Source organism: Poecilia reticulata, chromosome 9, assembly GCF_904066995.2.
Source record: "Poecilia reticulata chromosome 9, P_reticulata-male-v2, whole genome shotgun sequence".
NCBI classification, from domain to species: domain Eukaryota; kingdom Metazoa; phylum Chordata; class Actinopteri; order Cyprinodontiformes; family Poeciliidae; genus Poecilia; species Poecilia reticulata.
This window is the reverse complement of record NC_088838.1, coordinates 35,429,112-35,454,906: the sequence shown is the minus strand read 5'-3', so window position 1 is coordinate 35,454,906 and position 25,795 is coordinate 35,429,112. Positions and strand designations below refer to the sequence as shown.

Sequence of the window (25,795 nt, the reverse complement as noted above, 5' to 3'; positions counted from 1 at the left end):
TACTCATAAAGTAAATTCAAGATATCTCGATTTTAGATGTGGCTAGTCATAATTCTAATTAAAGAAACCTCTAGTGACGCTATAATTCAAGATATCTTAAATGTCTTTTTGGATATCAGAAATGTAGTTTTGACTAGATAAAACTACATTAAAGATATCTTGAATTGTAAATCTGACTAGTCAAAATTCATTTTAAGATGCCTCTAAATGAATTATAGACATTTTGAATTACACATCTTTTCTATTTAAGATCTTAAATTAACATTCCGACTAGTCAGAATGGCATCACTGGTATCTTGAATTAATATTCTGTCCAGTCAAAACGTCCCTGACTTACGTAGCAATTTGAAAGTTTAATAAAACAATGAAAAATAGAGAAAACGAAAAAAGATGTTTGAAAACGGTTTCAGTGTTTGAAGTGCATTCGGTTCGTCGGAATGAATAAACAGGAAATTCTTTGCAGTCTTGTAGTTTATGAAGTTTTGCCATCTCTGCATTTCCAACATTGAGCTTTTTAATTTGTAGCATTTACTGACAATTTTGTGCAGGAGACATAAAATTCTGCAGGCAACTGTTTGGACACCTCACAGGGGCTCCACGTCATTCTTAATTCAGACGTTAAAATTGTAATTTTGACTAGTCATAATTGTGTTGAAGATATCTTAAATCGTAATTACGGATATGCGTCCCGTCAAATGACAGATCCAGTGACGTCATTTGAGATATCTTGAAAGGAATTTTGACTCGTCAAAATGTAATTGGAGATATCTTGAAATATTATTCTTACTAGTCAGAATGTAAATACACACATCTGAAATTACCATTCTGGACAGTCAAAGTGTAGTTTTAGATTTCTGGAACGTAATTACGGATAGTCAGACGAAACCGAATTTATGTTAAAACGGCTTGCCATATAGTGTGAGCTTCTGTCCTTCTAAAGCATCAAATAATGTCTTCCGGTCAGTTTGTGATTTTCCTTCTGTTGGACTGTAGTTTGCATGATTTGCTTCCTTTGGGTCCCGTTTTGCTCAAACTCTCGGTGCTTCGTCACAGCTGCAGCCTGTTGGAATGGGTTAATGTGATTGGCTGAAAAATAGGTTACCCCCAACGTGGGGCTCCGTTCATATGATTGGCTGAAGCAAGGAAGCTATCTGATTGGTTGCTGACCACCCAATCAGATAGACCATTTATTTAAAAAAAGACTGAATTCTGATTCAACTCACAGGCCAGCAGGAGCTCAAAGTGTGGATGGATCTGGTCCATTTGTGAATTATGAGACTGTTTTAGCTCCATATGATGTGGCGATAAGTGCGTCACATCCACAGTAAATGGTGACATGGTGAATATGATAAAAACTGAGGAACATCCAGATGACGTCATTAATCGATTCCTCTCTCCATGTTTCAGTCAGAAAGCTTCCTCCCCTCAACGCCCTGCTGCTCCTCCTGCTGCTCCTGTTGCTCCTGCTGCTCCTGTTGCTCCTGCTGCTCCTGTTGCTCCTGCTGCTCCTCCTGCTGCTCCTGCTGCTCCTGCTGCTCCTGTTGCTCCTGCTGCTCCTCCTGCTGCTCCTGTTGCTCCTGCTGCTCCTGTTGCTCCTGCTGCTCCTGTTGCTCCTGCTGCTCCTCCTGCTGCTCCTGTTGCTCCTGCTGCTCCTGTTGCTCCTGCTGCTCCTGTTGCTCCTGCTGCTCCTGTTGCTCCTGCTGCTGCTGCTGCTCCTGCTGCTGCTCCTGTTGCTCCTGCTGCTCCTGTTGCTCCTGCTGCTCCTGCTGCTCCTGCTGCTCCTGCTGCTGCTGCTGCTCCTCCTGCTGCTGCTCCTGCTGCTGCTCCTGTTGCTCCTGCTGCTCCTGTTGCTCCTGCTGCTCCTGTTGCTCCTGCTCCTCCTGCTGCTGCTCCTGCTGCTGCTCCTGTTGCTCCTGCTGCTCCTGTTGCTCCTGCTGCTCCTGTTGCTCCTGCTGCTCCTGCTGCTCCTGTTGCTCCTGCTGCTCCTGTTGCTCCTGCTGCTGCTCCTCCTGCTGCTGCTCCTGCTGCTGCTCCTGCTGCTCCTGCTGCTCCTGCTGCTCCTGTTGCTCCTGCTCCTCCTGCTGCTGCTCCTGCTGCTGCTCCTGTTGCTCCTGCTCCTCCTGCTGCTGCTCCTGCTGCTGCTCCTGTTGCTCCTGCTGCTCCTGCTGCTCCTGTTGCTCCTGCTGCTGCTGCTGCTCCTCCTGCTGCTGCTCCTGTTGCTCCTGCTGCTGCTGCTGCTCCTCCTGCTGCTGCTCCTCCTGCTGCTGCTCCTGCTGCTGCTCCTGTTGCTCCTGCTGCTCCTCCTGCTCCTGTTGCTCCTGCTGCTGCTGCTGCTCCTCCTGCTGCTGCTCCTCCTGCTGCCTCCTTTCCAAAACCTTTTCTTTCTTCAGGTAAAGTTTCAGAATATTATTGATAGTTTATTGATCTATTGATTGTTTGCTGAAGTTACTTGGTTCCCAGCCTGAGTGTGAAGCTGCTGCTGTGTGTAAATGACTGAGATGACAATAAAGCTCCAGTTGACTTTATTCATGAGATTAGCAGGCCGGACACAGAAAAATCACAGATCAATCCATCAATAAAAAGCACCTGATCGCCGATTGGTTAAAGGTCAACCTGAGAGTTGATCACGATGAGAAACCGTCTGATTTTATCTCAACATCTCATTAATCTGGCTGTTTCCTGAGGAAGTGGAGAGAGATTCAGCTTCCTGTTGACCCAGGAGGGTCCAGCCTCCTGCTGCTCCTGTTGCTCCTCCTGCTGCTCCTCCTGCTGCTCCTCCTGTTGCTCCTCCTGTTGCTCCTCCTGCTCCTGCTGCTCCTCCTGTTGCTCCTCCTGTTGCTCCTCCTGCTGCTCCTCCTGCTGCTCCTGCTGCTGCTGCTCCTCCTGTTGCTCCTCCTGCTGCTGCTGCTCCTCCTGCTGCTGCTCCTCCTGCTCCTCCATCAGAACTCGGGCAGCGACTCGTTGTAGTCCATGATGCTGAGCTCGTCTCTCCGCTGCCGGACGCTGAGCTCCAGGTCTGCAGCTGGAGGTTCCAGCTGAGGACTCCCAGTGAGGAGGGTGGCCTCCTCCACCTCCTCACCCAGAGGAGGACTCCCTGCTGGGACCTCCTCCTCTTCCTCCTCCTCCTCCTCCTGGCTCTGGCTGTTCGGCCCAAACAGCCGCCGGGCCTGCTGCTCCAGGAAAGATCCGACGGCCAGCGGGGAGTCGATGGGCGAGGAGGAGAGGGGCGAGGAGGAGAGGGCCTCCACAGCGCCATTTATGATTCCCACAGCAGAAGAAGAAGAGGGGCGGGGCTTGTAGCCATCCTGAGTGGAGGGGCTGTTTCTGATTGGCCAGAGAGACAGACACAGATGACATCAGCAGACCTGCAGCCGGAGCTTCATGCTGGGTTCAGAGCTGAAGGCCTTACCTGCTGCCGGCATCCAGAGCCGGGCTGTGTGTGCACGTGTCACTTCCTGTGTGAGTGTCCAGGTGAACCTGGCTGTACAGGTGGAGCATCTCCGTCTGCAGCGTCTGGCTGACTCTCCTCAGGGCCACACATCGACTCTCTGAGGCCGACAGCTCCGCCCTGAAGCACAGCAGGACGAACTGCAGTTAAAATGTCCTGCTGCTTTCTGACCGAAGCTCTGCGGCGGCTAACAGGCTAACAGGCTAACAGGCTAACAGGCTACCTAAGAGAAACGCTGTGCTGGGCTGCCAGCGCCGGACTCTGACCTGCTGTGGCTCTTGGTTTCCTCCAGCAGCTTCTTCAGCTCCAGGACCAGCTTGTCCTTCCTGGCCAGCTGGCTCTCCAGCTCTGCTATCCTGTGACTGGCCGCCTCCAGCTTCTGTTTCTGCAGGACGTCGCAGTCCTTCAGCCTCTGGAAGTCGTTCCCCGCGCTGCGCCGCAGCATGGCCTCCTCCTGGGAAGGCAGCAGCTTTACAGACGGTTCTCGCCGGCCAATCAGCAGAGAGCCTGGTGGACTTACGGTCCAGCTGTGGGCGGCGGCCTCGTCCAGCTGCTGGCTCAGGGCTCTGTTGGTTTCCCTCAGCAGGACGAGCTGCTGGTCCAGCAGGAAGACCTGCTGCTGCTGCTGCTCACTGCTGCACAGCTGCAGAAACACACACACACCGCTAACCAGAGTTCTGGAAGGGATTCTCTCCGGTTCTGATTCTGCTGGCCCAGCAGAACCCATCGGCAGAAACCTGGATGATCTGATTAGTGTTGATCAGGATGAATCCTGGACTTCATCCTGACACGCCGGATATACAACGGCTCCAAACATCAGACCATTTCCACGGCTCAGGAGTCCGATGTCACTTCCGGATCTGTTTGGTACCAGAACCACTTCCCTCACCTTCAGGCCCAGCTGGGTCAGCCGCTGCTCAGCGTGTTTGGCCTTCCTATTGGCTCCCTGGAGCTCCGCCTCCAGCTCCCTCAGCCGGCCATGGCAGTCCTCCAGGTCGCTCTGAAACAGCCAATCACAGCACACGCTGCTGGTGGACAGCCAATAGGAGCAGAGAGCGGTGTGAGTCTGCTGCTGACCTGCAGCTGCTGGTTGTCCTGCTGGTGGCGCTGTTGCTGCAGCAGCAGCTGCTGGTTCTGGTCCAGCAGGCGGTCCGTTTGGGTCCGTCCGTCCTGCTGCAGCTGGTTGAGGCGCCGCTGCTCTTCGCTCAGACTCGACCTCAGGCTGCGGATCTCCTGGTCCTGAACGCCCAGCTGCGCCTTCTGCCTCCAGACACAGCAGGGGGTTAGACAGGGAGACCCCCCCCGTGGGACGGCCAGTGTGGGCGGGGACTGTTACCATGGCGACCGTCTGCTCCTCCAGCGCCGTGGCGTTGACGACCCGCCGCAGCAGGCGGCGGTTCCTGATGGCGTGCTGCTGCCTCTTGAAGCGCTCGTACTGAAGCTGGCTGTGGACCAGCAGCAGCTGGCTCCTCTGGAGCTCCTCCCCCTGGGGGGCGGGGCCTGGCGCCACACAGAGACAGGAGGCTGACCTCTGACCTCACAGACATCACACTGCTCCACCCAGCACCACAAAGTAAACACGCCCTGCCAGCTGTTTGTAGCATCGGGTCAGCCTGACTGGTCAAACTGGTTAGTAACCAGTTACTAACAGATGGGCTGCTCGCTGCGCTGCACCGCCATCTAGTGGCTGTTCAGGTGACAGCTGTCAGCTCTGCAGCGCCACCTGCTGCCGGTCTGGGGATATGACGGCCCTCTGACTGAGGACAGGACACTAGTGGGCGTGTCTCTCTGGGCTCGGATTGGACAGAAACCAGGAAGTCCTCCAGCAGCTGGAGACGGAACCACAGTGATGAAACCCAGAAGGTTCTGGATGTTTAACCGGATCAGAACCATCGTCACTCTGAGCTGAAAATCCTCAGAACGATAACTGGGCTGAAAAACGTCCAGCTTCCTGCCAAATGTCGTCATGGAAACGGAGGAAGCGCACGTGTTTGACAGCAGGTGGCGCTAGCGAGCTTACTGAGGGTCGGGTACCTTTGCTGTTTATGCTCTGCTGTTTACCTCCCAGGTGACTCCGGTCCGACCTGCTCCCCGCTGACGACCTGCAGTGACATCACAGCGTGGTCACATGACCGGTTGGAAACCGGCCAGGTGAGGCCGGTTTCCAACCGGCAACCTTCCTGAAGCTCACCTCCTGCTGAGGCGCTCATGAGCGTCGCTCCCATGAACGATCATCTGCTCCAGAACCTTCAGAGGAGACACGGAGCTCCGCTCCTCCTCCACCTGTTGCTGCTGCCCTGCAGCGCTCTCCAGAGCCTCCTGCAGGACAGAAGACACTCAGCACTCTGAGCAGAGCCGTACACCTGCCTTCCACCAGGTGGGCTCACCTGCGTCTTCCTCCTGATGAAGAGCATGGCTGCTTGAGGCAGAGCCAGCTCAAACAGCGGCTCATAGGGAGGGGCGGGGCCAGGGACAGAGGGGGCGGGGTCAGTTGGAAAAGGGGCGGGGTCCGTGTGAGAAGGGGCGGGGTCAGTTGAAAAATGGGCGTGGTCAGTGTGAGAAGGGGCGGGGTCAGTGTGAGAAGGGGTGGGGTCAGTGGGGAAAGGGGCGAGGTCAGTTGGAAAAGGGGCGTGGTCAGTGGGGGAAGGGGCGGGGTCAGTGGGGGAAGGGGCGGGGTCAGTGGAAGAGTCATCGCGGCTGGCAGTGGAAGTACGGAGGAGGAACTGGGAGGAGGAAGATGGCGGTCTGACGTCTGTAGACAGACAAGGTTATCAGCTGTTAGCTAATAACTATTAGCACCAAATGAAGACGACTGTCCACCCAGCAGTGGCTACATCCCACCAGCAGGAGGCTCAGGTACTGATCTGAATAATGATTAATGCTAGGCTAACTAGCCTCAGCATGCTAGTTGTTAGCCTCTCTAAATCTAACACAGGAGAATGACCAACATGGCAGCTCTGATGCGCCGCCTCCTCTAGCCCAGGTGGGAAACTTACCTGGACTGCTCAGGTCACTGCTGATGACACGACTAAGGCTTGTCTCGTCCTGCGCTCTAATTGGCTGCTGCTTCACCTGTGAGGACAGACAGCGGCCATCTTCCTGCTGCTCCTTGACAGAGACGCCTGATCGCACCTGGAGGATGCCAGCAGGTTGGGGGCTACCTTCACTGGGCATGGTCACAGGTACGGAGTCAGGTGAGGGACATTTCACACCTGCAAACACAGACAGCTTAGACAGGGCTGCCACTGACACACACACACACAGGTGAGGGCGTTCACCTGAGATGGAGGTACACCTGCTCAGTGAGGGGGCGGGGCCTGGAGATGCAGGCTCAGGAGGGGGCGTGGCCAAGCCACATTGAGAGGAAGGGCTCCATGTGACATCATCAGCCTGAACACACAGGTGGAGTAATCTGCTGGATGTTCTGGTTCCCAACAGAACTGGGTCTTTTTGCTGGTACCAGAACCGACTGCTAGCTGACCAGTTCTGGCCCAGGTGGGACGGCTGTGTGTGAGTTACCTGGATGTGGGAGGAGCTTAGCATCAGCTGACCAACTGAACTTCCTGCCAACAGACAAACAGAAACAGTGTTATGGTGGAACCTCCAACCGGACCTCCAACCGGGCCTCCAACCGGACCTCCAACCGGACCTCCAACCGGGCCTCCAACCGGACCTCCAACCGGGCCTCCAACCGGGCCTCCAACCGGGCCTCCAACCGGGCCTCCAACCGGGCCTCCAACCGGGCCTCCAACCGGACCTCTGTGTGTTCTTCACCTGAGCTGCTGATTGGCTGCCAGTCCTGGGGGGCGGAGCTGAGGTCCAGGTGAGGCGGGGGGGCGGGGCAGCAGGCGTCCTCCAGCGGGTCCAGAGACAGCTGGCAGCACTCCATGATGATGTCATGGACCTCACAGCACCTCCACCTGGGGTCAGAGGTCAGGGGTCAGAACCAGACCATCAGTTCAGTTCTGACCCAAATGGTGAACCCGAACTGATTCAGAAACAGGAGGTCCGGTGTGGGTTCCGGTTCAGAAACAGATCCGGGTTCTGGTCCTGGTGTGAATGGTTCTGGTCGGCTCACCTGGACGGGTCCAGTTCGTAGTCCTGGGTTCCGGTCACGAGTTCTGGGTGGATCCGAACATGTTCCAACATTGGCTGGAAGGGAAGCAGAGTGGAATCAGAACCGGAACCGCTTCTTCTGGACTTCTGGTCAGTACCATGTAAGCATCAGAACCGGACCTCCAGCACCGACCCAGCTACTCTGGAAGGAGCTCTGGACCGGTTCTGGTTTCGTTTGGTTGACCTGGACGGGTCAGAACTGGACTGGGCTTGATGGTTAAAGCTGGTCTGATTGGACTCTTCAGTTCTACTCACGGTTCTGACCCGGTTCTGACCCAGTTCTGACCTTGACCACCTCCTGGAAGGTGTCCGGGTTCTGACCCGGTTCTGGCCCGGTTCTGACCTTGACCACCTCCTGGAAGGTGTCCGGGTTCTGACCCGGTTCTGACCTTGACCACCTCCTGGAAGGTGTCCGGGTTCTGACCCGGTTCTGACCTTGACCACCTCCTGGAAGGTGTCCAGGTTCTGACCCGGTTCTGGCCCGGTTCTGACCTTGACCACCTCCTGGAAGGTGTCCAGGTTCTGACCCGGTTCTGGCCCGGTTCTGACCTTGACCACCTCCTGGAAGGTGTCCAGGTTCTGACCCGGTTCTGGCCCGGTTCTGACCTTGACCACCTCCTGGAAGGTGTCCAGGTTCTCCTTCATGCCGTAGTGCAGCCTCAGGTAGGAGACGAAGTTGCAGGGGAACATCCCGTACAGACGGTGGAACAGCGAGTAAACGCTGGCATGGAGGTGGACCAGGTACGCCGCGCTCACCTGACCTGCGGGAGACAGCGGCGGCCAATCAGAACCCGGCGTTCCACCCAGAGCCCCGCCCCCCGCCGGCCGGGCTTACCGGGGTTCCTGTAGCTCCAGGACGCCAGGCGACCAAAGACATCAAAGAAGTCGTAGATGTGCTGCTTCCCGGCCTGAGGGATCATGGGTAACAGCGCGACGAGGACCAGAACCCCGCTGACCAGGACGACCACGTCTCCGTCCGTCTGCAACGCAAACACAAGTTCTGGGAACCTGGTACCCGGTACCTTTGGACCGGTTGGTTCTAAGGTGGTTTTGGGTCGGTACCTTTGGATTGGTTGGTTATGCTGTGGTTTCGGGTCGGTACCTTTGGACCAAGTTGGTTCTAAGGCGGTTTCAGTTCGGTACCTTTGGATCGGTTGGTTCTAAGGTGGTTTTGGGTCGGTACCTTCGGACCAAGTTGGTTCTAAGGTGGTTTTCGGGTCGGTACCTTTGGATTGGTTGGTTCTAAGGTGGTTTTTTTGGTCGGTACCTTTGGATCGGTTGGTTCTAAGGTGGTTTCGGGTCGGTACTTTTCGGATCGGTTGGTTATGCTGTGGCTCCGGGTCGGTACCTTTGGACCAAGTTGGTTCTAAGGCGGTTTCGGGTCGGTACCTTTGGATTGGTTGGTTCTAAGGTGGTTTTTTTGGTCGGTACCTTTGAATCGGTTGGTTCTAAGGCGGTTCCGGGTCGGTACCTTTGGATCGGTTGGTTCTAAGGTGGTTTTGGGTCGGTACCTTCGGATCGGTTGGTTATGCTGTGGCTCCGGGTCGGTACCTTTGGACCAAGTTGGTTCTAAGGCGGTTTCGGGTCGGTACCTTTGGATTGGTTGGTTCTAAGGTGGTTTTTTTGGTCGGTACCTTTGAATCGGTTGGTTCTAAGGCGGTTCCGGGTCGGTACCTTTGGATCGGTTGGTTCTAAGGCGGTTTCAGTTCGGTACCTTTGGATTGGTTGGTTCTAAGGTGGTTTCGGGTCGGTACCTTTGGACCAAGTTGGTTCTAAGGCGGTTTCGGGTCGGTACCTTTGAATCAGTTGGTTCTAAGGTGGTTTCGGGTCGGTACCTTTGGTTCGGTTGGTTCTAAGGCGGTTCCGGGTCGGTACCTTTTTAATCGGTTGGTTCTAAGGTGGTTTCGGGTCGGTACCTTTGGACCAAGTTGGTTCTAAGGCGGTTTCGGGTCGGTACCTTCGGATCGGTTGGTTCTAAGGCGGTTTCAGTTCGGTACCTTTGGATCGGTTGGTTATGCTGTGGTTCGGGTCGGTACCTTTGGATCGGTTGGTTATGCTGTGGTTCGGGTCGGTACCTTTGGATCGGTTGGTTCTAAGGCGGTTTCGGGTCTGTACCTTTGGATCGGTTGGTTCTAAGGCGGTTTCGGGTCTGTACCTTTGGATCGGTTGGTTCTAAGGCGGTTTCGGGTCTGTACCTTTGGATCGGTTGGTTCTAAGGCGGTTTCAGGTCTGTACCTTTGGATCGGTTGGTTCTAAGGTGGTTTCGGTTCGGTACCTTTGGATCGGTTGGTTCTAAGGTGGTTTCGGGTCGGTACCTTTGGATCGGTTGGTTCTAAGGCGGTTTCGGTTCGGTACCTTTGGATCGGTTGGTTCTAAGGCGGTTTCGGTTCGGTACCTTTGGATCGGTTGGTTCTAAGGCGGTTTCGGTTCGGTACCTTTGGATCGGTTGGTTCTAAGGTGGTTTTTTTGGTCAGTACCTGCGGATCGGTTGGTTATGCTGTGGTTCCGGGTCGGTACCTTGAGGCAGCGCAGCAGCGCCGGCAGCACCGGCGCCTGGCTGATGTGGTGGACCCAGGGCGGCTGCTTCCTGATCAGGTGACCCAGCAGGTCGATGGCCGCCGCTCTGTTTCCGGGTCGTGTCAGCGCCTCGTTCAGCTTCTCCAGCAGCACCTGGGGGGCGGAGCCGACCAGTTAGCCGTCTGAAAAGCGCCACACCAGGTGAGGACACGGTGCTCACCTTGTGATGAGGCTCCCTGATGGAGGAGAGCAGCAGCAGCACCTGGGAGGAGGAGGAGTCCAGGTAACGCTCCACCAGGGAGGACAGCACAGCGCCCCCTCTGTCTGCAAACAGAACGACGGTCAGACGAGCCAGCAGGACCTGCAGGAGCCGCCGGCTGGACTCACCTGTACTCAGCTGCTGGTTGATGGCGGTTCTGACCCGCTCCAGCTCCTGCAGCTCCGAGCTCTCCAGACAGAGCAGCAGGTCCGAAACGCTCAGCGGTTCTCGGGACATCCTGCAACAGGAGGTTCTGGTCAGGGAGGAGGTTCTGGTCAGGGAGGAGGTTCTGGTTGGGTGCAGGAGGTTCTGGTCAGGGAGGACGTTCTGGTCGGGTTCAGGAGGTTTTGGTCGGGTTCAGGAGGTTCTGGTCGGGTTCAGGAGGTTCTGTTCGGGTTGAGGAGGTTCTGGTCAGGGAGGAGGTTCTGGTTGGGTGCAGGAGTCTCTGGTTGAGTTCTGGTCGGGTTCAGGAGGTTCTGGTCAGGGAGGAGGTTTTGGTCGGGTTCAGGAGGTTTTGGTCGGGTTCAGGAGGTTCTGGTCGGGTTCAGGAGGTTCTGTTCGGGTTGAGGAGGTTCTGGTCAGGGAGGAGGTTCTGGTTGGGTGCAGGAGGTTCTGGTCAGGGAGGAGGTTCTGGTCAGGGAGGAGGTTCTGGTCAGGGAGGAGGTTCTGGTCTGGTTCAGGAGGTTCTGGTCAGGGAGGAGGTTTTGGTCGGGTTCAGGAGGTTCTGTTCGGGTTGAGGAGGTTCTGGTCAGGGAGGAGGTTCTGGTTGGGTGCAGGAGTCTCTGGTCAGGTTCTGGTCGGGTCCAGAACCAGCTGGAAACTCTCTGCTGTTCAATAATTTAATAGAATAAAACCAGAACTTTCTTGGTTTATTCTGATACAAACTGATGTTTTACAGTGAACCTCGTGACCTTTGACCTCTTTAAAGGGCTACAGTCCATATAAACTACGGAGTTAAGGCCCGCCATCATGGTCCGGTTTTAAAACCGGCTTGTTAGACGACCGTCTTCTTTATTTTATTTGTTTTTAGCTGCTTCGCGCAGCACTCAGATTTTTATTAATGAAAATGCGTCAGAAATTAAATATGATGCTGACAGTCGCTGTGACTAAAATGCAGAATATCAACAATTGTTTTCTGAAAGTTTCCTGATTATTTTCTAAAATCTTCCAAATGAAGGATTAAAAGAAAGATTTCAGATCCGAACGGCTTCAGAACCGAGCCCAGAACCTTTAACTGTCTGGACCGGACCAGCCTATTTAAAGGCTCCACATGACCTCCAGGATAAACCCAGAGGTCACGTTTCACTTCCGGGTCACAGCGCAGGAACGTTCACCGCTTATTTAAACTAAATCCGTTAAAACTTCATTTATGTGACAAATTCAACTCATTTCTTCCAGTTAACCAGTTAAGAGAACAGAAGCAAACTTCCGAGTGGCCTCTGACGTCAGCGCCGTTATTTATACTGTGTGACGTCACTCAGCGGCTTAAAAACACCAGGAAGCTAAGAGCTAAGCTAACAGGCTCGGAGCAGGCTGCCAGCGGAGCGAACAGAACCGTACTGAGGTCCGGCAGCGGCCGCGTGCCGCCTGGTGAGCAGCGATCAGAACCGGTTCCGGTTCCGGACCGGTCGAACCCCCCAAAGCCCGGTTCAGAAGCTTCGGTACCTTCAGACCTGTTGAGCCCAGCTGACAGCGGACACGTCCAGTGACAGCAAGCCCCGCCCACCGCTGCAAGCTGGCACCTGCGGCTGCCAATCAGAGTCCAGAGTCGTTCAGGGACGCTGGCGGCGGTGGGAAAAATGAGTTTCTCCAGATCAACAGGAAAACGAACGGTCTCTGTCGGACATGAAGCGTTCAGGAACACGAGCAGCGGTGGGGAAAATGAAAACCAGCGATCCTGCTCAGCAGCAGAAGCGTATGGTTTATCTGAGGAGACGTTGATGGCCACCAGGATTATTTAAATCTGAGTGTTTCTCGGCAGAAGCTGCTGATGATGCAGAAAATAACTTTTCTTCGCTTTTGCACTCAGTTACTTTTCACCCATTTCCAGTCCTTGAATGAGGCGGAGGCAGTAAGCAGAGCTTTAATAAAACCAGCAGGATCTGTGGTCCGACCCATGTTACAGGTCACTGCGGTGACCTCTGACCTCTACTGATTCAGATGGACAGAAACAAGAGACGTAAAATTAGAAAGCAGAAGTTTTTGTTTTCTGCTGAACCAGCAGATACTGGTGCTGCCTTCAGGTGGTCCTGTAAACAGCAGCTGTGTGTTTTCCCAGCCGATAGCAGCCGGGTTGTTCTGTTCGGTTAATGATCCATCCGACCTTCAGAACCAGTGTGTGTGTGTGAGTGCACACACACACACACACACACACACTGATGCAACATTCATTAAATTTTATCCTGGGAAAGAATTTAATTCAATTTTGTTTTATTCTCCATTTTAATTATGTTTATATGCGTCTGTTTTTAATTTTTTATTTATTCTTCACTCATTGTTACTTTTTACTTCACTTTTGCAAAAATTGATCAACAAATCTTTTCTCGGTTCTCATGTTTAGTCGTGGACAAAAAGGGCCAAGTTAATTCCTTCATCAGTAAAAATAATAATATTTTAGTTGTTAGCCGGCAGCAGCTGGGCTGGAGGTTTTTCCAGGGGATTCTTCCCTCGTGGCGCAGACCTTTTTCCGTGTTCTTGATTTTCCAGGTACAGCTCAGTGCCTTGGTTCTGGGAGACGCATGAGGTCACATCATGAGGGGTCATCCGGTGTGGCGGCGTCGTGTTTCTGAGCTGACCTGAACGCCCCACCAGGTGATATAAAGCAGGAGGTTCTGCAGGAGGAAGACGCACATCATGATGATCCACCTGGTTCTGTTCGGCCTGGTCCTGCGGTCCGCTGCAGCTGCGAAGGTTGGTTTGCTTCACTCTGACTCCTTCCTCTGATCAGCAGCTCAGACGGGAGAAACACGACTTCACCTGAACGTTCATTGTGTGTGTGTGTGTGTGTGTGTGTGTGTGTGTGTGTGTGTGTGGAAACAAGAGAAAATAGCAAAACCAGAGAAAACCTTCAGATTCTTTCTGCTTTATTTCTCCTTTTTCTGGTTCTGGTCCACTTCAGCCTATCCCAGAACCCACCTCTACATGGGCCAACATCTTCACTCAGTCGTTCCTCAGCATCACACCGCCCACACCCTGCTTTAAACTAGAAAATAAGATTTAAGCAGTTTGCATAAGACTCCTGACTGAACTCTGTGTGTGTGTCTGATTGTGTGTGTGTGTCTGCGTATGTGTGTGTGTGCGTCTGACTGTGTGTGTGTGTCTGACTGTGTGTGTCTGCGTGTGTGTGTGTGTCTGATTGTGTGTGTGTGTCTGACTGCGTGTGTCTGATTGTGTCTGCGTGTGTGTGTCTCTGTGTGTGTGTGTGTGTCTGATTGTGTGTGTGTGTCTGACTGCGTGTGTCTGATTGTGTCTGCGTGTGTGTGTCTCTGTGTGTGTGTGTCTGCGTGTATCTGTGTGTGCGTCTGACTGTGTGTGTGTGTCTGACTGTGTGTGTCTGCGTGTGTGTGTGTGTCTGATTGTGTGTGTGTGTCTGACTGCGTGTGTCTGATTGTGTCTGCGTGTGTGTGTCTCTGTGTGTGTGTGTGTGTCTGATTGTGTGTGTGTGTCTGACTGCGTGTGTCTGATTGTGTCTGCGTGTGTGTGTCTCTGTGTGTGTGTGTCTGCGTGTATCTGTGTGTGCGTCTGACTGTGTGTGTGTGTCTGACTGTGTGTGTCTGCGTGTGTGTGTGTGTCTGATTGTGTGTGTGTGTCTGACTGCGTGTGTCTGATTGTGTCTGCGTGTGTGTGTCTCTGTGTGTGTGTGTGTGTCTGATTGTGTGTGTGTGTCTGACTGCGTGTGTCTGATTGTGTCTGCGTGTGTGTGTCTCTGTGTGTGTGTGTCTGCGTGTATCTGTGTGTGTGTGTCTGACTGCGTGTGTCTGATTGTGCGTGTGTGTGTGTGTGTGTCTCTGTGTGTGTGTGTGTATCCGACTATGTGAGTGTGTGTCTGACTGTGTCTCTGACTGTGTCTCTGTGTGTGTGTGTGAGCAGCTGGGCGTGGTCCAGACTGAGGGCGGTGCTGTGGAGGGGCTGAACGTTGATACAGGTTTCTTCCGGACGGTGGAGGAGTTTAAAGGCGTCCCCTTCGCTGACGTTCCTGGGAAGTGGGAGAAACCTAAACCTCATCCTGGTTGGGACGGTAAGTCCATGGTGTCATCGGTTCTGGTTCTGGTTCTGGTTCTGCTACAGCAACTGTGGGAAACAATCAGTCAGCTGATGATTTTTTCAGGTTGGTTCATGATTGTTACTTCCAGAATCTATCACTAAACTTTTTGTTTTTCACAATTCATAACAGCAACAATTCATGCAAACCCATGGCCGTAAATCCTTAACGGGTCAGGGAGTCTGGACCCGCCAACCTTGGAAAAGTCCAGAACCCCCACAAAGAAATCATAAAACAAACCTTTGTATTTAAACAATATCCACATAAAAAGGCAATAGAAACAAAGAACGAAGTAAATCTGCCTTTCATCTAAGAAAAAAATGAGAATGGGTTTTTAGGTTCCCCCCATTGGTAGAACAATGGTTCAGTCCAAAGTGTAGGAGGAGCAACAGCAGCTGAGCGGTACCGGCTCCGTCAGAGACAGCTAAAGACAGGAGCTAGCAGCTAACCGCTAGCTGTTAGCTGCTAGTTGTTAGCTGCTAACTGTTAGCTGCTAGCTTCTAGCTGCTAGTGGTTAGCTGCTAGCTGTTAGCTGCTAGTTGTTAGCTTTTAGCTGCTAGCTGTGGCTTTGCAGCACTAGTAAAAACCCTCCAGTAAGTAAATACTTAAAGCAAAAGACATGTAACATTTTATTTCTTTTCATTGCTCACTAGGAAAAAACGCATTGACAATAAACATCAGACTGCAGGTTATTTCATTTCTTTGGCTGAGGCCCTGTTTACACGGCAATAATTTCTGGTGAAAATGAAAGAGTTTTGTTGCGTTTGTAATGTACATTTAGATGAAACCACCAAATGTTTTCTGTGACAACGGCACAGATTGAAAACGGGTTTCAAAGTGCGATGTTTCTGGTGTCCGTTGTCTTGTAAACAGAGTAAATGGATCTTTTCTGTCAGGGATCCCCAGCTCATGCATAGTATGACCCTAAATTGTTTTTTAGGGTCATACTACATACAATTTTATACCGTTTTAAAATTATTAGACATTGTTGGACACTTGACTGTGCAGAGATGTTTTTGAACTCACTGATCCTCACATTTTACCTACGGAGCTCCTGTCTGGTCTCAGTCTAATCAAACTACTCAAACCATTAGCAGGTCTCTATAATCGGGCCTTAAAGGTTTTATATCAAAAGCCGATTAGATTCCATCACCGTCACATTTTGGCTAAGTTTGGCATTTTGGATTTTACAAATTTTCTAAATTATAATGTTTTAAAATTGATCTTTAAGTGTTTAAATGGACTAGCACCAACACCATTAAGCGACTGCATACAGAGACTGCAGGGCAGCAGCAGATCTACCAGAGCAGCTTTGGATGGAAATTGTAAGGTTCCCTTTCGAAGAACCACTTTTGCTCAAAGTGCTCCGTCTGTGAGAGGATCTGCAGTTTGGACTCACTTCCTGTCCATTTAAAGTCTGTAACCAGTTTAATACGTTCAAAACTCAAACAAAGCTGGTTATGTCAGAAACAGACGTACCCATTTTTGATGCTTTACATTTTTCTGTTTGTTACATTATGTTGGGCTATTTTAATGTTTATCACTTCAATTATTAGTTACTTTTTAAAAGCCCAACTAGGGACAAGTGCTGCGAATCAGCTGTTTTTATGATGCAAACATGGGATTATGTTTTATTCAGTTTGTCTGTCGATGTGTGTCTGTCCCTATCAAATAAACTTTATAATAATAAACATAGCTGCTTCCTACAATCTACAGAAGAATAAACTACTGACAATGATGGTGTTACTACAGTTCGTGTTTCCCCCCAAATACGGTTCCTCCAGCGTCTCTTCACCGCTCCGCACAGCCCAGGTGCCAAAATACACGTGTGCTTGTTTAGCGCTCATAACAAGCACTGCTTGTTTAGCGCTCTTATCTAGAGAACTACGGACACCGTGAAAGCTCAAATGTGTTTCAGCAAAGTTATCCCACTTTTTTCCAACTGCGCCCTAATCAGACACAGCGCGTGTTTTCCCCCAGTATCTGGGGGAACAGTACCTGTTTGGGAAACGTGAATCGACGTGCTTTCAAGTAGACCTTTTTTTTTTAAACATGTACACTTAGTTTCAAAGAACCTAGCACATGGCGAGAGCTTTACACCTTTTCGATGTGTACCGTTACCGTGTAAACAAAGATTTTAATTAAAATGTCTTCATGTACATGTGTTAACAGAAATGGAACAAAAATTATATTTTCGTTGGATCTTTGACATGTAAACAGGGCCTGAATCATGATGAACTGCCACCTTATGCATTGGAAATCAAAACTAGCTAAACTGCTACATTGCTTTCATAGACTTAGCTCCTTCATCTGTCGACGGTAGCCAATATTTAAATTATATTTAGCGCTCCAACTCTAATAAGAAGAGTTTGAAACTGGAGCGGCTGAGCTTTAGCATTAGCATTAGCTAACAGCTCAGTATGGGAGACGAGAGCAGAGGGGCGACTGCAGCTGGCAGTAAAAAAATAAAGTATGTCATTATTTCCTATCATCTTCAATGTGGAGCCTTTAAAATCACAAAATAAGTATCCATGATACTCCCAGATATTCACCTACCAGGTTCTCACCCACCAGGACATGGGAAAACCAAAAAAGGTTTTAAAATACAGCAACTTAACAAGTTATAATTTAAATAACACATAACTTATATTGAGGGCCACTGCAATAAATCAATATGAGAAATTTATTCCAGAAATATCAAGCATAGACATTTTAGAAAGGAATTGGTTGATAAAATTCCAGGCAAACATTCCAAATAGGCAAAACATTTTACATTTTGGCACCATGTGTGTAATTACAAATTTCTCTCTTTTTTTATTTATCCCACTCCCCCTCTCAACCTATATCTTGCTATAAATATTATTTGCAATTAATAACAGTGATTTAAAAAAACAATGCAAGATAGAATTACTACTAAAAAGCACCGTCAATGAATGCTCTGGTTATAAAGCCAGAAAACCAAACTACAGGGCAGATTTTCTGCCACCCATTTGTTGATTTGGGTGATTGACACACATCTAACAGCCAATAGAATCAGGGACATTACAAAATACCATAGCAACATCATTCACCAATCACAAACGAGTGAAAATGTATTTGCTTTAACGATCAGGTAGCTCCAGCTGTGCGCTAGGGTTTGAGTATATAGGCGGTATCCATGGAGACAGAAATTTCAAAATGGTGAGAAATCACATCGGTGTGACATGGGCGTCAACAGTTTTTTACTGAGAAAAACACATTTGATGTACTTTACCACTTAGTCATTTTTGATCCTGCAGCTTGAACACATTAAAATCTTTTTCAACCATGTTGCATTTCACTGTAACTTTTCTGACCCCCCAATAATGAGATGGGATTTGAGATGGGGAAAAACTGCTGGCTCCTTTAAATCAGGACTGAAAATATTGATTTCAAAGAATCTGATTATCTGGTTTCCAGTTTGAAGCATGAAGATTTTAAGTTTCCCTCTAGAATCTGTATTTTAATATTTATTACCTTTACATGTAGATTTTAAGTGTTTAACATGTTAAGTTATTTTGCTCCTGTTTTTCTTCGATGTCCTGTAAAGTTCAGATGTGTCTGAGTGCTGCTTCACCAATAAACCAGGCTAGCCTACATGCTACATGAGCTGCTGTTTGGTTTCTGTCGGCTGTTTTCAGGAGTTTTAATCGCCACAAAGTTCAGGGAGCGCTGCCTGCAGGTGACGCTGTTGCAGACAAAAACCCAGGGCAGCGAGGATTGCCTCTACCTGAACATTTTTGTTCCACATGGACTGTCAGGTAAGAAACAGGGTCAAGTTCTCAAGTGGTAAATGTCCCCATATACCCTGATGTCCCCACAAACTGCCGTGTCCCCAAACCCCCATGTCCCCACACTGCTGTGTCCTCAAACCGCTGTGTCCTCATACTGCTGTGTTTTCACACCGCCGTGTCCCCACAAATCGCAGTGTCCTCAAACCACCGTGTCCCCACAAACCGTTGTCCCCACAAACTGTCGTGTCCCCACATGCAGCCGTGTCCTCACATGCAGCCGTGTCCTCACATGCCGCCGTGTCCCCACAAACCGCCGTGTCCCCACAAACCGCCGTGTCCCCACAAACCGCCGTGTCCCCACAAACCGCCGTGTCCCCACAAACCGCCGTGTTCCCACAAACCGCCGTGTTCCCACAAACCGCCGTGTTCCCACAAACCGCCGTGTTCCCACAAACCGCCGTGTTCCCACAAACCGTCCTCACATACTGCCGTGTCCTCACATACTGCCGTATCCTCATTCCACTATGTCCCCACAAACCGCCATGTCCTCAAACCGCCGTGTCCCCACAGACCGCCGTGTCCCCACAGACCGCCGTGTCCCCACAGACCGCCGTGTCCCCACAAAGCATCGTGTCCTCAAACTGCTGTGTCCTCGCAAACCGCCGTGTACTCAAACCGCCATGTCCCCACAAACCGCCGTGTTCCCACAAACCGTCCTCGCATACTGCCGTGTCCTCACATACTGCCGTGTCCTCATTCCGCCATGTCCCCACAAACTGCCATGTCCTCAAACCGCCGTGTTCCCACAAACCGCCGTGTCCCCACAAACCGCCGTGTTCCCACAAACCGCCATGTCCCCACAAACCGCCGTGTTCCCACAAACCGCCGTGTTCCCACAAACCGTCCTCGCATACTGCCGTGTCCTCATTCCGCCATGTCCCCACAAACCGCCATGTCCTCAAACCGCCGTGTCCCCACAGACCGCCGTGTTCCCACAAACCGTCCTCGCATACTGCCGTGTCCTCACATACTGCCGTGTCCTCATTCCGCCATGTCCCCACAAACTGCCATGTCCTCAAACCGCCGTGTTCCCACAAACCGCCGTGTTCCCACAAACCGCCGTGTTCCCACAAACCGTCGTGTCCCCACAAGCGGCCAGGTACTCACATGCAGCCGTGTCCTCACATGCCGCCCTGTCCCCACAAACCGCCGTGTCCTCACATACTGCCGTGTCCTCACATACTGCCGTGTCCTTATTCCACCATGTCCCCACAAACTGCTATGTCCTCAAACCGCCGTGTCCTCAAACCGCCATGTCCTCAAACCGCCATGTCCTCACATACTGCCGTCTCCTCATTCTGCCATGTCCCCACAAACTGCCAAGTCCTCAAACCGCCGTGTCCCCACAAACCGCTGTCCCCACAAACCGTCGTGTCCCCACATGCAGCCATGTCCTCACATGCCGCCGTGTCCTCACATTCAGCCATGTCCCCACAAACAGCGTATCCCCACAAACTGCCATGTCCTCACAAACTACCATGTCCACACATACTGCCATGTCCTCAAACTGCCATGTCCTCGGAAACCGCCATGTCCTCAAACTGCCATGTCCTCCTTGCTGACTCAATAACTGCTCAGCTTTAAATGAGATTTTCCAGTGACCGTTCACAGCAGCACCTAGTGGACACCAGAGGAACTGCATTTCCTGGAATTAACCCTCCCGTACCCGATCTCTGTCTCCAGTGTCCACCAACCTCCCAGTGATGGTGTACCTTTTCGGAGGAGCCTTCCTGCTGGGAGCGTCCAATGATGTGGAAGCCTTCGGAGAGTCTCTTTATGATGGGAAGGAGATGGCCGACAGGGGGGGGGTCATTGTTGTCACGGTGAACTACAGAGTTGGTACTCTGGGTTTCCTCAGCTCTGGAGATGAACGACTGCCAGGTGAAGACAAAACTAAAACTTCGGTGTTCATGTAAGCTGCTTCAAAACTGTTTTCAGAGGCTCAGTGTGGATTTTAAGCAACAGATAAACTGAATGTTTGAGTCGAAACAAGGAATCCGGATCATCAACATACAACAGGTATGCTAGTGAAGCTTAAATGTCTGTGAATGAAATATGTCGTTTTGGGATAATTTGCAGATTTCCCAGTACTTCTGGGATCCTTATCTGGCTTCCAGCAGCAGGTAAACTGAGTTCTGTTAGCTCATCTGCAGAGCGGCGAGAATCACAGGTGACGGTTCAGGTGTGAAGCAGCTTGATCCTTTAGAGGACCCTAATGTTGTTCACTGATGTTTAGGTTCATGAACAGTTGGAGAACATTATTTCTGATGACACACAAGAAAAGAGTTTTGGTTCTGGAAAGTTAGGGCATTTGGACCAACAGCAGAATTTAAATCCTAGTCCTGTTTCTGCAGTCAGACTCTGGTGATCCATAATGGATGGTTTCCAGTTTAGTTGTACCTCTTGTTGTGTTGTAATGAGGATCCATCGTTAAGGTCAAACAGATAGCAGGGGGCTTCCTGTTCCTCTCAGGTAACTATGGCCTATGGGACCAGCATGCCGCCATCTCCTGGGTCCGCAGGAACATCCGGGCCTTCGGAGGGAACCCGGACAACATCACCATCTTTGGCCAGTCAGCCGGAGCTGCCAGCGTCAACTTCCAGGTAAAAACCATCGCCCCCAACATCCTGTTTATGGAAGAGGTTTCCGTCCAATGAGTCCACGTGGTGTTGGTGTTTGGTTGTGTCCCAGATGCTGTCCCCTTACAGTAAAGGGCTGTTCCGCAGAGCCATCTGTCAGGGCGGCGTGGCCCTCAGCCCCTGGGCCCTCCAGAAGAGCCCCATGGCGCTCACTAGAAAGGTTTTCACTCAAACATCATCCACATCTTTAGTTCGTTTCAGGCTCTGTAATTAATTTATCACATTTTAATCCGAAACTCTACAAAATAAGCAACATTGACAAATCAAATCCCCTTTTACTGGTAAATTACTGAATAATTTACCAGTAAATAGTTTACCACCCTGCAAGGATCAGTGCGTTCAGATCATGGATGGAAAGCTTGTAAGGTAGTTTGTCTCCTTAAGTCCACACTGAAAACATGAAGCTGTTTTAAAACACTGAAAACAGCTTCATAGTTGGTGCCAACATCAACTGATTCTGTTTTAAGATTTTTCAAACATCAGATTGATGCAAAGTGCTAGTTTGTATGTAAAAACAGATTAATTGCATTAAAATTTGAAAAAATAATAAAAATTAATGTGTTAAATTTCCAGGATAACCATTATATTGTATAACTGTCTCTGCTTTAATGAGGCCTGGCGTTTTGCCACTACATGACATGCAACCCGGCAGTTTACCCGGAGTCCAGCAGGAACGTCTGGCTGCTTCTGTCTCTGCAGATCGCTCGTAAAGTCAACTGTTGGCAAACCGAGGAAGACGACATGTTGGCCTGCCTGAAGGCCGTCGACCCCATCAAGCTCACCATGGCTGGGAAAATTAACCTGCTGGATATTTTCGGGAAAGGTCTGAACACAAACACGTCTGTAGGAACCCAGCCTGTCTCCATCTGTTGAACTTTCAGTCACCTTTCTATTTCTGGTCTGGTTAATTTTTTGTTTGCATCAGAGTTTCTTCTCCAGTGTTGGAGTGTGGGTTAGTTCCAGGCAGTCTGCTGCTTTACTCAGTGAGCAGGCTGCTGACTTGGCCCTGTCTGTCGAGTGTTTCCCTGCAGACAGGACAGCAGATCTGCTCTCTGCTCAGATCCCGTCATGGACCTGCTCCAGCTCGCACCGGTGGTTGATGGTGATTTCATCCCAGATGATCCAGGCAAGCTTTTTCACAACGCGGCTCAGTTTGACTACCTGGCAGGTGTAAACAGCATGGATGGACACATATTTGCTGGAATCGATGTTCCTTCAATCAACAACATGAAAGAAACCACGACAGCGTTAGTACTTCAGCAACATCAAGTTGTTATTTGAGGATTGCATGAAGACTCCAGACGTGTGAATTGGTCTGGTTTCCTCCTCAGAGACCAGGTCAAAGGTCTTCTGACTGGCCTGACTAAAGACAAGGGGGATGCCGCCGTCTCCTCGGCCTTCGACGTCTACTCCGTCCACTGGGGTTTGGCTCCAGATCCGGCCATAGTAAAGAAGACAGTGGCCGACATTGAGACAGACTTCCTGTTTCTGGTCCCGACCCAGGTTGCCCTCCAGCTCCATGCCAACAACACCAGGTCAGCTGTTTCTCTTCTCCTTCATTACCGCCGACGTCCTGCTGGTGCCGTTTGGGTCTGATCAGAACAGAACCTTTACACTTTCAAAGTTCCTGCAGAAGATGGACAGTGCTTACCTGAGGCTCTGTGTGTCCCTCAGCGGCGCCAGTACCTACTCCTACCTGTTCAACATGAAGACGCGGATCCCGGGCTTCCCGCGCTGGGTGGAGGCGGAGCACGCAGAGGACCTGCAGTACCTGTTCGGTAAACCGTTCTCCCTCCCGCTGCTCTACTTCCCCCGACACAGAGACCTCTCCGGCTACATGATCGCCTACTGGACCAACTTCGCCAAGACCGGGTAAACTCCCAGCATGCACTGAGGCTGCCAGCAGGGGTCCAACTGGGGCAGCACACATATCAACTTTACTGGTTTTTAACTGTCTGCTCAGCCAAACTGGTCTGAGATGGTCAGAAGAAGAGTTTATCCAGTTTGGTTAAATTTTGCCTTTCTGGCTGTACTGGTCTGGTGTGACACACTAACTGGTGTGAACTGGTGGAGCCAACTGGGATAGATTAACTAGACTTTATTCTGGCCCTATCAGTGGTCAGATTTCACCACATCATTTGCATGAAAGGACAAATCTATGGAGGCACATTTTCAGGTTTGGTTCAGATCAACATGTCTGCAGTAACTTTAATGATTTAATGTGGAAACAAGAAAAACAACTGGTTTTATTGAGATTACAGTTATATAAACTGATATAACAGCATTTTTGTTTGTGCTGTTTTAGTTTCTGAGATATTAATCTGAACTGGTTACTCCAGTTCAGATCCAACCTGAACTGGAATAACTTGTAAATTGGAGCCAAACTGATCTGGATTTGAACTGGTTTAAACTGGTATGATTTACCCTGGTAAAGGAATTTCCTTTTCTCTCCAGAGACCCCAGCAGAGGCAACAGTAAGGTCCCGGTTCTCTGGCCCGCCTTCACCAAGTACCACCAGCCGTACCTGGTGATAAACAACTCCATGAGCAAGTCCTCCGTCAGGTACCAGGCTGCTCTGGGGCTCCTGTCGTCATCTCGCACTTTTCTGTTTTATTCTGACCCTCAGAGCTGTGTGGTCTGATGGATCTGGTGAACGCGTCATAGATCTGTTTCCAGATTTGAGTGCGAGGATTATAAATGTGATCAAATATAAATATAGCAGAAAATATGTGAAGAAGAAAGTTGTTCAAGTTCAAACATGAAGACTGATTATTGTCTTGACAAGATATTTATTACTCTAGTCGAACTTGATGTCCCATGGGATCAATCAGGATCCAATGGGATCTGGTGAGATCCATCAGGATCCCCTCTGAGGATGTAAATGATGTCCAGATCTCCACTGTTGCTTCGTTCCTCTTCACTCTGCTGAGTTTTATTTTGATCCGGAGGTTTAACATCTGAAATCTGTTCTTTCTCTCAGCTACGACCTGAGATCGTTTTACGTGAAGTTCTGGACTCAGACTTACAGCCAGCTGCCGTCTGTAGGGACGATGGAGGAGAAGAAGAGTATCCAGACAGATGAATGAGATAATAAATGAATATGAAACCTTCTCTGCTTGCTTGTTGTGTCTAACATTAGTGCACATAAATTGTCCTGTCACATTAATTCTAAAGATTACAGCCTCAGATTTGGAAGGGATGTCCGCCATCTTCTGTGTCACCATTAGAAGTGAGAAGTGTAACATCAGCTGATGCCTGGTTCCCACTGAGCGGTTTGGTACGCAGCTTTTCCTGCTTTCACAGCCAACTGGGAATGCTGCAGGCGGCCATTGTTTTCCAATGCTCAGGTGGTCAGCCCGATGTCTGACGTTAGAATGTCAATGCAAAGTGACTGAAATGGTCAGAATCTTCTGAGGCACAGCTGCTTGTGATTTGCCAGTAGATTGTAAACCGATTCCGCATTTGGGAAAAGAAGGAACTTGGTGCCACTACATGTATGCTGTAATTCCTGTAAATGAATGAGAAATCTTGCATCTTGCAGGCGCATTGTTTGGCTTTTCCCTCTGCAGAGACATTCTGAACAGTCTTGGAGTGTTGGCAGCTAATTCAGGATTAGCATGGAAACAGCTAACAGGGAGGCAGTCGGCTTGGGGATGAAACTGCCAGGTTGAGGACTGGATTCTTTACTATTTACACACAGCTCTGATCCCACTTTATCCTGTGGACTGGACCCACAACTGGGTCCAGTTGAAGCAGCTGGAGGACTGGACCCACAGCAACAAAAACACCAAGCTGGAATCTTATGGAGGTTTTGGGCGCCCAGTGTTTCATCAGTATTCCTTGTTCTGGATCTCACCGCTGCCTCCAATGCAATATTAAAAGATTTGGGTTCTGTATGGGTCGGTTTGGTACCCTGTTATATGGTCCAGGATGTTCAGGAGAATATTTTCACAGCCAGGACAAGATTATGTAGTGATTTAAAAACAATCATAAGAATTTTAAAATTAATCCTACAATATACAGGCAGCCAGTGAAGTGAGGCCAGGTCAGGGGTCACATGCTCCCTCTTTCCAGTTCCTGTTAAAAGTGGTGCAGCAGCATCTGATTATGCTGTACTTGGCTAAAAGGTTTTCATAATGGATGTGTTTATTATTGACTATTTTTTTTCATTCCCTAAACACAAAGAAAGCAAAGCAATAATACTTAGACCAGCAGACACTTTGTTCTTATTGATCCTACGACGGTTGAGCTGCTAATGCGGTCGTGAACAAGCTTTGATCCAAGCAAGACATTCCGTTTCAGATTTTGGAAATCTGTGAATTTTAATTCCACAAATAGATCAGGATACCTGACATCACCTGTACAGATTCCCCACTGACGGTGGAGAACCATTCTGTATCGAGTCCTGATGCAAAACCTTTCTGCCGGTCTGCTAGTCCACAATGTACATTAACATGTTTAGTACTGTAGCTTGTGTTTGTGAGACGGTCACGCACGTTGTAGCTGCGCTGTGACGTAAAATGGGCATCAGCCAATGAAACGCGGCCCCTGTGGTGAGGTCCATGCATCAACACAATGAATCTAATATGAGATTTAAAAAACAAACACCTGACGGAGTTTGGCTACATCGAGGCTCAACGCAGGAAGAAAAGCAGCGGAACACCGGATTCATTTTGAGGTGGGGCCATGAGGGGTTTCGTCATTTTGAATACTTGCTCGGTGGACATGATGGCAGCTGTCAAT

At 50.2% G+C, this 25,795-nt stretch overlaps 2 protein-coding genes and 1 long non-coding RNA gene across 6 annotated transcripts; 2 read left to right on the top strand and 1 right to left on the bottom strand.

Moving 5' to 3' along the window:
• Nucleotides 1–2,505: 2,505 nt before the first annotated feature.
• tsc1a (TSC complex subunit 1a) lies at nt 2,506–12,084 on the bottom strand. Of its 4 annotated transcripts, none has more exons than XM_081611075.1 (21): nt 12,006–12,084; nt 10,469–10,578; nt 10,302–10,405; nt 10,082–10,234; nt 8,400–8,544; nt 8,171–8,325; nt 7,527–7,600; nt 7,223–7,368; nt 6,968–7,011; nt 6,727–6,838; nt 6,445–6,660; nt 5,836–6,200; nt 5,640–5,767; nt 5,483–5,550; nt 4,785–4,948; nt 4,526–4,708; nt 4,338–4,448; nt 3,969–4,091; nt 3,715–3,902; nt 3,410–3,568; nt 2,506–3,324 (listed from the first exon to the last, which is right to left on the bottom strand). In XM_081611075.1, exons 2-21 carry the CDS (start codon nt 10,575–10,577, stop codon nt 2,940–2,942), a joined length of 3,132 nt encoding a protein of 1,043 aa, XP_081467201.1. In that variant the 5' UTR covers nt 10,578; nt 12,006–12,084; the 3' UTR covers nt 2,506–2,939. The 4 variants fall into 4 exon arrangements, with proteins under 4 accessions (XP_081467201.1, XP_081467203.1, XP_081467202.1 ...); XM_081611077.1 differs by having other exon boundaries at nt 11,901–12,016; XM_081611076.1 differs by lacking the exon at nt 12,006–12,084 and adding an exon at nt 10,705–10,859 and having other exon boundaries at nt 10,469–10,608.
• LOC145552939 (uncharacterized) lies at nt 10,660–11,259 on the top strand. The gene is made up of 3 exons (XR_014089076.1): nt 10,660–10,735; nt 10,795–10,891; nt 11,131–11,259. It is a non-coding gene; the product is annotated as an uncharacterized LOC145552939 (long non-coding RNA).
• Nucleotides 12,085–12,709: 625 nt separating the features above from the next.
• On the top strand, nt 12,710–24,162 carry LOC103460557 (bile salt-activated lipase-like). The gene is made up of 12 exons (XM_008402782.3): nt 12,710–13,250; nt 14,430–14,577; nt 18,261–18,380; nt 20,097–20,294; nt 20,886–21,016; nt 21,105–21,212; nt 21,752–21,875; nt 22,113–22,299; nt 22,384–22,587; nt 22,727–22,924; nt 23,507–23,614; nt 24,033–24,162. Exons 1-12 carry the CDS (start codon nt 13,194–13,196, stop codon nt 24,136–24,138), a joined length of 1,689 nt encoding a protein of 562 aa, XP_008401004.1. The 5' UTR covers nt 12,710–13,193; the 3' UTR covers nt 24,139–24,162.
• The last annotated feature ends 1,633 nt before the right edge of the window (nt 24,163–25,795 follow it).